This window comes from Gracilinanus agilis, chromosome 2, assembly GCF_016433145.1.
Source record: "Gracilinanus agilis isolate LMUSP501 chromosome 2, AgileGrace, whole genome shotgun sequence".
Taxonomy (NCBI): Eukaryota; Metazoa; Chordata; class Mammalia; order Didelphimorphia; family Didelphidae; genus Gracilinanus; species Gracilinanus agilis.
Window position 1 is genome coordinate 572,955,879 of NC_058131.1, and position 13,496 is coordinate 572,969,374.

The 13,496-nt window shown below is 35.4% G+C and overlaps 1 protein-coding gene across 2 annotated transcripts in view; it reads left to right on the forward strand.

Moving 5' to 3' along the window:
- Positions 1–304: 304 nt before the first annotated feature.
- DPP8 (dipeptidyl peptidase 8) overlaps positions 305–13,496 on the forward strand; it is a 78,447-nt gene continuing 65,255 nt past the window's right edge. Inside the window, exons 1-4 of one of the 2 annotated variants that reach the window (XM_044665343.1) lie at positions 305–367; positions 4,832–5,101; positions 7,906–8,018; positions 11,362–11,535. In XM_044665343.1, the coding sequence (XP_044521278.1) occupies positions 4,843–5,101; positions 7,906–8,018; positions 11,362–11,535 (546 nt within the window). In that variant the 5' untranslated portion in view covers positions 305–367; positions 4,832–4,842. Of the gene's footprint in view, positions 368–4,831; positions 5,102–7,905; positions 8,019–11,361; positions 11,536–13,496 lie in introns of those variants that run through there. The other variant, XM_044665344.1, reaches the window with a different exon arrangement.

A 13,496-nucleotide genomic window follows, 5' to 3' on the forward strand; every position in this document is an offset into this window, starting at 1 on the left:
ACCGCTGCTGGCACAGATGTCCCCGCGTTCCCTCCTCCCGCCGCCCGGGGTCGCTGTAGCTCTGGGCCGCGCCGGGACAGGGAGCTGGGTGCCCTTCTTGGCCCGGCAGCGGCGGCACCAGTGTCTGCGGCAAGGCCGGCGGCGGGCGGGTCCGCGAGGAACCGGAAGTGCGGGAGCCGTCACCGCCAGGATCCGTGTTCAGCAGTGTCGCCCGCCTGCCCGCCGGCAGCTGAGGAGTCGCTCGGCGCCGGGGCAGTCGCCGCAACCGGGACTGGAGTCTAGGGAGGGCGGGGCGCGGCATGAAGCGGCGGCGGCCCCGTCTGTAGGGCGCGTCGGGACCGGCCGGCCGGGCGGGGCTGAGGGGAAGGTGCAGTATCCGCCCCCACCCTCCAACTCCCGAGGGCTCGGGAGAGGACTGGGCGCCGTGGCTGGGAGCCCTGGGCCTTCAACGCCTCCTCCCGAGCCCCCTCCCCTGTCCCTGGGCCCGGCCCTTCCACGCCCCCTCCTGCGGCCTCGCTCCCTGCCCTCCATCCCCCGCACCGGCCTCTCCGGCCCTCTGCCCCTTGATAACCTCTCACTCCAAAGCGCCAACAGTCGCTCCCCCATTAACGTCAGTCCCCTCCCCCCTCCTGCTTCTGGGTCACTCCTCTTCCCCAGCTTGCCCCTTCCTGTCTCACCTTCTACCCAATGAGAGCGCTCTGCCCGCCCGCCCTTGCTGCTCCATCGAGGTCTCCGAGGAGACACCTCCTCGCTTCCCTGTCTTCCTAGGCCGTAGCCTGCCCCTCCCGGCCTGTGCCTCCCTCTTGGTTCCCTTCCACCTCCTCCTGTGGGAACTCTGGCGTGCATCCCCGAGAGAGTCTGAGATGGAGCTTGCTATTGGTGGCCCCTTTAAAGATGTCAGTTTGGTGGCCCAGTTCCTAAAAGCAAGGAACTGAGGCAACAAAGACTTTTTTTTCTGAAGACCGATCTGACATCTTTGTGTTAAGGCTCGCAAGTGGTGTTTTTCAGATCTTTGCCAACCCCACGGTCATTTATTAACCCTTCGTCTCTTCCTACTTCCCTGATACTTTCCTAGGCATTCTGCAGGTATCCTGGTGTTAAATGCATGTCAAATGGATGGACAGATTTAGAGTAATAATTCTTATATTCCGTTTCTCACCACCCCCAAAGTTTCTACAACAATCCTAACAAATGCTTTTCCAACAAGAAGTAACTTAAAATGTTTCGAGTTTATAAATGAGAAAAAAAAAAAAGCAGAGGAATCCTTAAATTGGTAGCACATTCCCTGCCCTCTATCTTAACTCCTAAAACATGCCATTTTTGTGTCCAATTCTGATGCTTCTTCCTGGAGTTGTAGCACCCAAAGTGGAGCTTTCTTATTTATTGGCCTGATGAACTTAATCTGTTTCTAATTAATTGAACTTATTTCATTACCCAGAAGACAGGGAAATGAAGATATAGGGAAATAGCATTGTCTTACCAAAGTCTTTTTCAGTCTAGGGTTAGCAATATAATCATAGATTAATGATATTGTCTTATATTTGTACATTTTTCTAAGAGTGTTCATAAACATCAATTAAAAATACTTTGAAAATGTGATATGCAAATATAAGACACTTAAGTTAACCCTCATATAAGTAGAATACCATTTAAACTAGATCTTGAGGTGGCAGCTAGTTGGCTCAGTGGATTAAGAGCCAGGCCTAGAGATGGGAAATCTTAGGTTCAAATCTGCCCTCAGACACTTCCTAGCTATGACCCCAGACCATGAAGAAGTCATTTAACCCTCATTGCCTAGCCCTTACTCTCTTCTGCCTTGGAACTAATACAGAGTATTGATTCTAAGACCGAAGGCAAGGTTTGTTTGTTTGTTTTTTATAATAATAAACTAAATCATGAAATAGCTATTTACTAAGAAAAGGAATGACTAGAATCTTGTTCCATCTTAGAAAATAAAAATTCTAGGAATAACACTAGGAAAAAAGAAGGATTTATATATGGAACCTTCATACTGCTGGAATATAAGATAAATACTATCTTAACTATATTTATCTAATTTAAACTACCTGTATTTAGTAACTAGTACTAACACGTAAAAGAAGGAAACATGTTGGTGAGAAAAGAACTGTAAGAACAAGAAGGATCTGTGTATGCAGTAGCATCTTTTGAAAGAGATCTTTTTGAATGTGTAGATAGGAATAGATAAAATTGGGTACCTGTAAAGGTTCTTAAAGTGATAAAAGGAGCTTGGCTGTGGGAGTATAAGTACCAGAGTTGCTCTATGAATTGTAGTATTGTTTTTTGCATTTTAGGCAGTCTAAGAATGCAAGTATATTAGAGAATTTCTTTTAAAAACAAGAGAACAAAGCTTGGCAATTTCATTTGGACAGAAGAAATATTAATAAGAAAGTTAGAGAAAAGCTGATAACATCAGAAATGGCAATATAACCCATGGCTGTATGAGCAATGCCCTTTCACTACAGAGAATTTACTAGCTGTGTGGCCATGGACAAATTAGTTAACTTCAGAGTTTCAGTTTTCTCTTCTTAAATATTCAACTTGTCTAATAGTGAGGAAAGTACTTTGTAAACCTTAAAACACTCTATAAATGTGAGTTATTACTATAGAGGAGCAGCATGGATAGAAAACCAGCTGGGAAACTGGGAAAACCTGGGATCTAGTCCTACCTCTGACACATCAGTTTTTGTGACCCTGGGCAATACATTTAACTTCTCAATGCCCTAAGCAACTAGTAGGTTGCAGGGAAGGGGATGACTTGCATTAGTAGGAATAGTTTGCTCACCTAGAAGTTCTTTTTGCTTGGAATTATCAGTCTGGTCCTATGCGTATTATGGCACTAGGACAGTTTGCAATTACATTTACTTTGCCATGATATTGTTCCTTATTCCAATAGTTTGTATCACTATTTTGGGCATAAATTTCCATATTGTAAGCTTTGATGCTTGTTCAAGAAGAAAGAATTTGAGGGGTGATTTCTTTGTATCTCAATTCATTTAGAACTGATACATTTCACAGAAAGTAGCCACCACTATTAGGTGGGTAAACCACTACTATAATATACTGCATTGTATCCCTGTATACTCAGTAAATATTAATTGAATTAAATAACTTCAATTCCCTGTTGAGTTGGTTTGGATTTTAATCAGTGATCTAGAAGTGAATGCTGTTGTAGTACTTATTCTAAAGAGTATATTTAGTGTAATTGTCTAACATAAAGTTTCTAATCTGTTTTTCTTGGCATTCATTGAAGTATCATGCTATTTCTTTGTAGCATATCAAAAGACACAATGTCCCAGTAGCAAGAGATTTTTAGACCTAGTATATGTGCTATTAGGGCTGGGTTGATATACACTGTACATCATAAACCACGTTCTGTGGCAATTGTTTTTCACCAAAAGCTTATAATAATTTGTTGGTTTTTTTTTAAACCTTTACCTTCTGTCTAAGCATTGATTTAAGGCAGAACAACAACAAGGGGTAGGTTACATGATAATTTGTAAAATTGATAATTTTAAACCTAAATCCATTTGTTGATTGTACTCCAATGGTACATTATAGCTGTGATATCTATTAGTTTAATTTTATGGATATAAAGCCCCAAACCCAAATGCCTGCAACTTAATGGCATCAATAAAATAGCTTTGTGTGTTGAATAGTTATTTATAGTTTCTTTTTTTGTAAAATCAATATACATTTGTGGCAGCTGTATTATTAGTGAATACTAGTTATGATGTTAATATTTTCCTATTGGTATTACTTTGCAAATTTAATTTATGATTAAGTATTGGAATTAGCAACTTTAGTTCTGGATTTGTGAAAGAAGTAGAGTATTTTGCAGTTAACTACAAATAGGTCAGTGTGTGCTATAGTGTTTTAAAAGTTCATTTGTAAAATAGGGAAAAGTGCCCTTCAGATTTTTATACTGAATTTTTTGGTTACAAAAAATACTAAGTACTTTGTGTTGCAAATATGTGATATTGTGTGAAAGAAGTGTGTCTCTTACTTGATGATGCTTATAACTTATGTAGTTAATTTGGCCTTAGAGAAATTTTCATAAAACACATTTTTAAAAAAAACTCTTATTGCTTTATTTTTTTTTCTTTTACCCCAAGCTTAAATTCATAGAATAGTGGTGGCTAGACTAGAGCAGAATTGTGAACTAGCCAGTTAAACTTTTCGCCATCAGGATTTCATCTGAAAATATGAAAAAGTTGAAATGTTATTAACTAATGTAGATGTTTTATGGCAAATTACCAGTATTAAATGGATGTTAGCAAAGCGCTTGAGAACCTGTGGATAAAAAACTCCATGTAAGTAACAGTTTTTTCTTCTGTTTCAGTTGGTGGTGGTGATTTGACTCAATTCTAGCAATCTCCATTTGCCAAATGTATCCTCCCTTTTAGTGCCAAAGCACTTAACAGCCTTTGCACATTCAGCTTCAGCACTGATTTGAAGCCAGCACTGGGATGAAACCTAACAGCCAATGGGCATATGGCCCACTTCCTTCCAGTGTGGGAGTGGAGATAGAATTTTGGCAAAGCCTATCAGGAAAACCCTTATAGAAAGTCCCAAGGGGATCACTAATGATTGTATAGAATAGGCTTTACTTCAATTTTAAAAATAGATAATAAATTCAATTTTTAAAATGAGCAAAGGGGAGGGAAAGCTATTGCTCTTATTATTTATTTCAGCTATGGTGAAAGTTGCATCTTTTTTGACTGATTCTCTTTCATTCCTGTTAGATTCACATTTTAATCAATTCAACAGAAGGGACGCCTCATAAACTGCTACTTGTGGCTTACTTTTCCAGGAAAATGCAACATGGCAGCAGCAATGGAAACTGAACAGCTGGGTGTTGAAATCTTTGAAACTACAGAATGTGAGGAGAATGTTGAATCACAAGAACAGCCTAAATTGGAGCCATTTTATGTTGAGAGATATTCCTGGAGTCAGCTTAAGAAACTCCTTGCAGATACCAGGAAATACCATGGCTACATGATGGCGAAGGCACCACATGACTTTATGTTTGTAAAGAAGAATGATCCAGATGGGCCTCATTCGGACAGGGTCTATTACCTTGGTGAGTTCAATTACAGGTTTTCTAATTCAGGCATAATGAATTTTAGACCATATTTGTACCTTCTGATTCTTTTGAAAAGGAAAAACATTTTTAGTTGAGAAATATTATAATTTTAGTGTGTTCCCTCCCTTCCCCCTTTTCTCATAGTACAAATTTTCTTTGGATTTAAACATTTAAAATTACAAATAGACAAATATGAACATTTCACATAAGAACTTTCATGTAGTTTTTAAATAAATGCAATGACCAGAAAGGAACTAATTCCCAATGTGAGGTAAGTATGCATTTCCCTGGAAGTGAAATGTTAGGTTGTCCTTATTTCTTATATTTGGTTACTAATTTCCCTTTTCCTAGATTGATTCTCTTCTTGGTCTCTACTCCATAAATCCACAAGATGAAGAAGATGTTAAATTTAAGAGCCACCCACCCTAAACATTCCATTTTCAACTGTTTCTCCAAAGAAATAATTATCCAGGGAAGCACAGATAATTAAAAGCAACCTTCTCATTAAAGAAAAATTTGTGGCATTTTTATCTTGATATATATTACTAAGGGATTTAATATCATACATAAACCCCCTTCATCCAAGCAAAAAAATAATAATTTGAAACACATTTAGGTTTTACCTTTGTATACATAATTTTGCTTTTATATTTCTTATTAGTAAACCAGCTCAGGAGTCAAGAAATCCTAGGTCAAGGCCCTGTCTCTAACATATATGGCTATGTATCCTAGACAAGTCAATCTTTCAGTTCCCTGAATAACTTTCAGCAGACTATAAATTGCAGAAAAGCTACCAGTCTGTATTGGTCAAGGAAAGGAAATTTCCTCTACTCGAGTTCCCAAAATAATGAAATCACAGTTGAAAAAATGAGTAGTCTTTGACCATACAAATAGCCCAGGACAGATTCAAGTCCTTTGTCCTATTTTAGTGCTAATTCCACTGTATCATACTGCAACCTAATTCATTTTTTCTTGAAATTAGTGCCTAGCTCCTTGGTCAGAATTGGTCCTTCTCTGCAGTCTTTGTTCACTAAGAAAGAAGGAGAATTCAGGCAAACAAATTTTTTCAACTTTTTGCTAAATTGGGTCAAAAGGCATCACAGAAAACTGCATTTTGAGCAGGTTTATAATTAAATCATAAAAGACTACATAAGATCTATATTTCAGATAAACAGTCCATGAGATGAAAAAAAAAGGAAAAAAACAGGAACCGATCCAAAAAATGTCCTCATTTGAAGGAAAAAATGAAGAATTAAAAGTTTCCAAAAATAAGAAATATCAAGGAATTTTGAATTTATAGACTTTAAAGATTATTACAAAGTGATTCTCATAAAAATATCTGATATTGTGCAAAAATATAGAGAAATATGTCACCAAAACACAATAGAAAATCTCAGACAATGAACCAAAGATATACACAAGATTAGTATTTGATAAACCCAGGAAAATACAAATTGAGGTAATTGCTATTTAATACATGCATCAGAAAAACTGTTAGTTCGGAAACAAATTTAAACCCAATTTCTTTTTCTCCCTTGTTTACTGCGAATTTGACATAATGAACATTTCCATATCCAAAGAATTTTTTTAAAAGTTTGATTATGAAACTATAATTCTCAATTACTTGTAGCTTGCTTTTAAAGTGTATATTAAATTTAACAAAATAGTACATTGCCACATTTTTTTCTGATGACAACAGGACTTCCTTCTACTTACTAATGTATATTTTTGAGGGTTTCATTAATAATATTTTCTTTATTTCCTCTCTTTTTTTTGTGTGTCTGTCACTTCCCTCTAATTCCCTTTAATAATCTTTCTCATATCCCATAATAAGTGTCCTCCTTTGATATAAATTAGTGTAATCAAGCAAACCAAATTCACCCATTGGTCACATCTGGAAATATGTCTCATTCTTCACCTACACTCCATCAGCTCTCTGCCAAGAAGTGGGAAGAGTGGTATTTCATCATTTGTCTATTGAAATTGTGTGTGTAATCTTTACATTGATCAGAGTTCTACAGTTTTTTTAAAGTTGTTTTCATGTACAAGAAACAATAATATAGTAGGGGCAGCTAGGTGGCTCAGTGGATAAAAGTGCCAGTAGAGATGAGAGGTACTAGGTTCAAATGTGGTCACAAATACTTCCTAGCATTGTGACCCCGGGCAAGTCACAACCCTAATTGCTTAGACCTTACCACTCTTCTGCCTTAGAACCAATACTTAGTAATGATTCTAAGACAGAAGGTAAGGGTTCCAGAAAAAAAAGAAAGAAATAGTATAGTAGAAAAAATAATAGATTGGTGAAAACATTCTTTTTTTTTTTTGTGAAAACATTTATGAAGAATATAACTGAAAAAATCCACATCTAATTTTTCTAAGGAAATGCTAAAAATATCCAAAGACCCTCAGTTCCCAAAATATAAATGCTCATACAAAAGAACAGTTTAGAAAAGAGGAATTCAGATTGTAAATAATCACTTGAAAAAAACGCTCTACCAAACCTAATTAAAGAGCAGCTTGTTAAACCAATTTTGAAGTGCCAAGTCACTTCCATCAAATTAGAAGGAAGGAAACAAGCATTTATTAAGCTTCTCTGTATACCATCTTCTTTTGTTGGCACTTGTTAGGCATTTCTGTAAAAAAAAGTGTTAGCAATTGATTGTGTGCTTCATATAGAGAGCTGCCATTTTAATGATTGTTTCCTAGGATAAAATCAACTATGTTGTCTTTTAAATAGTTTCTCCATTTGCAGGGAAAAAAAACTGTTTAATAATAAGAAATTACTTTTTTTTTCCTTATAGCCATGTCTGGTGAAAACAGAGAAAACACACTGTTTTATTCAGAAATTCCCAAAACCATCAACAAAGCAGCAGTTTTAATGCTGTCTTGGAAGCCACTCTTAGATCTTTTTCAGGTAGGAATTTTAAGATGTCTTTGAATTGTCATGCTTGCATCTTTTTCACATACAGTGAAGAATTAGCTTTAGATAGGGGTTCTTAACATAGGTTCCATAAATTTGTATTTTTAATCCTTTAATAACTCTGTTACTATAATTGTTTTCCTTTATAATCTTATGTATTTTCTTTTAAAATTTATTCAGCATTTAAAAGCATTATTCTGAGAAGGGTTATATAGGTTTCGTGAGACTACCAAAGTTATCCATGACACAAAATAAGATAATTAACCCCTAATTTAGATGTTGAAATTATAAAGTTTTTTTGTTTGCACAGATATAGAGCATAAGGATTTTAAAGTATTCATAGTTTCAAAAGGTTAAATCTTTTCATTCCTGTGAAATGTAGTTTATAAAAAACATTTTAATTAAGAAATGACTTGAAGTGGCTTTTCTTCTTAGTGCCTCATTCTTTTCCTAAAACTTTTTAGTTATATAGTGCTCAATAATCTATGTAGACTATCTGGAAGTTTTTAAAAATCTTACTTTGTAGAAATGCTATTTTTTTTAACACCTTAACTACAATGTATTTTCCCCACTAGCAGTTGGAATTCTTATTAATGTTAATGCCACTTGTGCTTCTAACTGTGTTGTGTACCTTTGAACATAGCAAAATTGAAAGCATTGTTTGTCTTTGGGGAGCAGGGACAAGGAAACAATGTTGTCGTGGATAAAGAAGTAGTAACTGCCTCAGAGTTGGGTAGGCTAGTTGTGCAGAATAGTTTTAAGTTCTGAGTGACACCTACTGACTGTGATGCTTTGGGCAAGTCACTTAATATCTCAGTGCTCTCTGCAACTCTTCAATAACATAATTGCAGGAGAAGATGCTGATCTCTACTAGAGGAAGAAATTTCCTCATTGGGAGTTTCTTATGCCAGTAAAATCATAGTTCTAGACATCTGTCTTTCCCCAAAATTATTTTTATACATACACATAATTGAGAGTGTTGCAAGGATAATATTCAGGGTGTGTGTTCTTGTTTTTAGGCATGGAATCTTGGAATCTTTATTGATTCCAAGACAGAAGAGCAGTAAGGGCTAGGCAAAGGGAGTTAAGTGACTTGCCCAGGGTCACACAGCTAGGTGTCAGAAGCCATTTTTGAATCCATAACCCCTCTCTAGACCTGGCTCTCAATCCACTGAGTCACCTAGCTGCTCCCCCAACCTAATTCTTCAAAGTTCTCATTTCTTCTCTCCTTTTCCCAAAGTAAGTTTTTAAATGAATGGAAGGGAAAGCAAAAAGTAACACAAGCAATCATTATATGTCAGGCACCTAATGTTGAGAATTAGCTAAAATATGTTGTTGTTCTGAAGGGAAACTAGGGAGAATTGATTTCCCCCTATTAATTTCCCCAATTAATTGATTAATTAGGCTCTCTCATGGTATTCTTTTATTAAACCTTATTTTTTATTATTTTAAAACAAACTCTTGCTTTCACTGTATTTGACAATGAATCTCAGTAAACAATTATCGATCATATGTTTGAATTTCTTAGCACAGAAAGTATTTACACACACACACATACACACACATTTTCCTATAACACAGTGTGGATCTCTCCTTTTTCCCCACCATTCTTTACTCTGTGTGTGTGTGTGTGTGTGTGTGTGTGTGTGTGTGTGTGTGTGTGTACTTATTAAATGGTGGTTTTCTTCCTACTAGCATATAAGTTCCTTAAGGACAAAAGACTGTCATTTTTCCTCTTTTCATCCCCGCTGCCTAGCATAGTGCCTTACATAGTAGGTGTTGAGTAAATAGCTGTTGAAATGAATTTATTTGTTTGTTTGAAGATAAATAGACTTAGTTTATTTTCATAGCATATTTAACCATATTTCTTGGTAGCATGACATTCTTTCACACAAATAAATACATATTTTTAAAAAATATATAGAAGAAATTGGCCTGAAATAGATCATCTCTCATAATAATTAGCAAATTAAGCCAGAATTCCAGGTGTAGTTTTATTATGTAGATAATTATTATTAGCTTTAAACAAAACTTTTGGTTATACATTTAGATATGTAAATATTAGCTGTCCAACAAAGATGTGTAAAGTGCTTACTATATGTAGGCCACTTGCCAAGCACCAGAAATATAAAGAAAATGAAAGCTGTATAGTCCCGGAATTCAAGGAATTGGCAATGCAATATCAAGAAAATTCAAGAGGTTTTCAGTTCAAACAAAAAATTCAGTTCAAACATATTCAATAATCACTTTGTTGATTTCAAAGAAGTTGGCATAGAAATAGCCAAAGATGAGATTTAAGAGTAAAGGTGAAAAGGCAATGAATGAATGAAATGTGTTAACTTTTTCTTCCTAAGGACAGTTTTTTTAATATGAAGCCTCTATATTAAGCATATAATGAAATTTCAATAAATGATTTAATGGGGAAATCAATAGTATATTTTAAAATTCACATTAATGCCTTAATGAATTTTTTTACTCTGTTTTATACATATACCTATGAGGAACATAAATTCCAAAAATGTTTCTGAATTGAGATGAAAACACTGCATGTCCTCATCATTATTAGCACACATTTATCAAGTGACTAGTATGTTAAAATATTTTAGTAAACTCTGGGGGGAAAACCAATTAAAATTAAATCTTTACTTCAAGGAACTTACATGGAATAGAGAAGATAAAAAAATGTGTGGACACTGGACTGCACACTAATATGGTAAATGCTAAAAGATAAAGACAAGAAATGCTACAGGAATTAGTTTGTGGAAGAGAAGTTAATATTTTGGGTTAAAGGGATCAGAGAATTTTTTATGGAAGAAGAACTGAACATTTGAATTGGGCTTTAAAGGATGGGTAGGACTTTTCTGGACAGTAAAGGCAACATTTCTGGTGGGGATAGTAGTGAAGGCAAAAACCTGGAAGTAAAAAGGAATAGGTTATATGTAGGGCTAGTAAGACTAATCTGGCTAGAGTGGAATATTTTTTTAAAGTGATCCTGGATAATAAGGTTTGGATTATTTGATTGTGACCAAATTATGGAAGAGCCTTAAACTTTCCAAGACTAGGAAATTTGGACCAGGAAATTTGATCTTTATCTTTGCTCTCCTACACATATATATAATTGCCAGATGAGGAAATATCCTTTACTCTATATTCATTTAAGAGAGGTTTTAGTAAAAGGCAGTTCTGAGATACCCAGGCTATGTTGGGGCACTTAGATTTGTTCCTTTCAAATAGAAAATTTGGTAATGCTAAAACATCTAGTTCTTTTAAATCTACATTGGTATAAATATCAAGAAGAAAATATGAAAGTAAGTAGCATTCCTATTTTTTTCATTAGGCAACCCTGGACTATGGAATGTATTCTCGAGAAGAAGAATTATTAAGAGAAAGAAAACGTATTGGAACAATTGGAATTGCTTCTTATGATTATCACCATGAAAGTGGAACATTTTTGTTCCAAGCTGGTAGTGGAATATACCATGTAAAAGATGGAGGCCCACATGGATTTACTGTAAGTTCAAATGTGCCAATTTCTAAAGTTTTGAGCTCTGTAGTTTTTGTTGTTTTTAGCTCTGATGGATTTAAGAAAATAATTTCTTTATCAATTCCTTTTTTGTTATTTTTCCAAAATGCAGTGAAATATTATTTTTTTAAAATCCTTTTTTGTTGTCAACAAGAAATTCAGATACATTAGTACTTCAAGTGTCCATGAAAACAAATAGAAGAATATTGGTATTTGTTTTACAAGTTTATGAATTAGCATAAGAAACCTTTCCTGGGGGAAAAAATATAGTTATTCTGTTGGGAAAACTATTTTGTTATCTACAACATGCTATTTATAGTCTTTATTCTAGGTACTTGGGGAAATATAAAAATAAATAAGATACCAAAGAGATACAACCTGATGGAAAGGATAAGAGATGCACACAGTAAAATATAATGAAAGCTAAGATATGAGGGCATATAAGAGCAGTTAGATAGCTTTGAGATTAATTCCATTTATTAAACATCTAGGACAGGCAAGATACCATGTTGGGTACTAGGGATACATAGTAAATAAAACAGCCCCTACCTTTTGCTGGAGGATTATAGCATGTATGTAGATAAATAAACGCAATTTAATTTGAAGAGAGAAGAGCATTAACAACTGTGGAAATCATGAAAGGAGGTGATATTTGTTCATACTGCTATGTTGACCTGGCAAAAATTTTAATTTTTATTTTAAACATTTTCATAACTAAATAGTTTTAATGTAGAATATATTTTTTACTGTATGTCATCTACCTATTAAATGTATGATATCCAACTTTTAAAAATGAAAACTCTATCCATACTGTGAAAAATATATGTATTATATTAAATGACAAAAAGACATTTTAAAATCTGATTATTTAAACATCAATAAATTTTCCTTGAATAAAACCTAACCTTTTATTAGCCCCCTTCTTTTCTTTCTACATAATCTCTCCAGACAATTTCCCTTTCTCCTGTAGTTTCAACCATTGCCTATAAACACATCATTCTAAAACTTTTATATCCAGTCCCGACCTCTTCCAACCTTCAGACCCATCTTCTAATTGCCATTGCCTCTGAATCCCCAGCACAGCGAATGGGATGTGGTAGTCACCTTAACAAATGCTTGTTGATTATCTACTAAACATCATTTAATACTTGGGGAACCATTTGAGATGAAAACCATTAGAGATTTTTGAGAGCTGAGGTGCTATAATCAGACCTGTGTGCCAGAAAGGCTGGTTTCGTAATAATATGTAGGTTGGCTTAGAAGGGAAAGAGAATCAAGATCTGGAGACAGTTTAGTAGGCCAATGCAATAATTCAGGCATGCGGAAAAAAAGAGAGATGAACATGAGGGAGATTACAGAGGAAGGACTGACAGGTTTGGCTGCTGAATTGAAGTAAAGGGAAAGGGGAGGATCAAAAAGTAAATTTAATGAGAAATGCTGTCCACCTCCAGAGAAAGAACTGATGAAATCTGAATGCAAATTGAAGAATACTTTGATTATTTTTCTTGGGTTTTTTTTTTGGTCTGTATTTTCTTTTGCAACATGGCTAATATAGAAATGTGTTTTGCATGACTGCACATGTATAATCTATATCAAATTGCTTGCCTTCTTAAGGAGCAGAGGAGAAGCGAGGAAAAGAAGAGAGAGGGAGAGAGAATTTGGGACTGAAAAGTTTTTTTTAAGAATGTAAAAAATTATTTTTTAATGTAATTAGGAAAAAATAAGATATTTCATTAAAAAAGAGAACTCTAAGATTGGAAAGCATGAAGAGACTAAAAGAATTGGTGGTGTTATTGATAGAAAGGGGGAGGATCCTTTAAATCATGACTGTTTCTCATATTGCCACTATACGACTACAACCTATTCATCTTATTGTTTCTTCAGTACTGGTTTAGATTCAAACTGTATATTTATAGTATCATCCTCCTGAACTTTGGTTCTATTTTCAT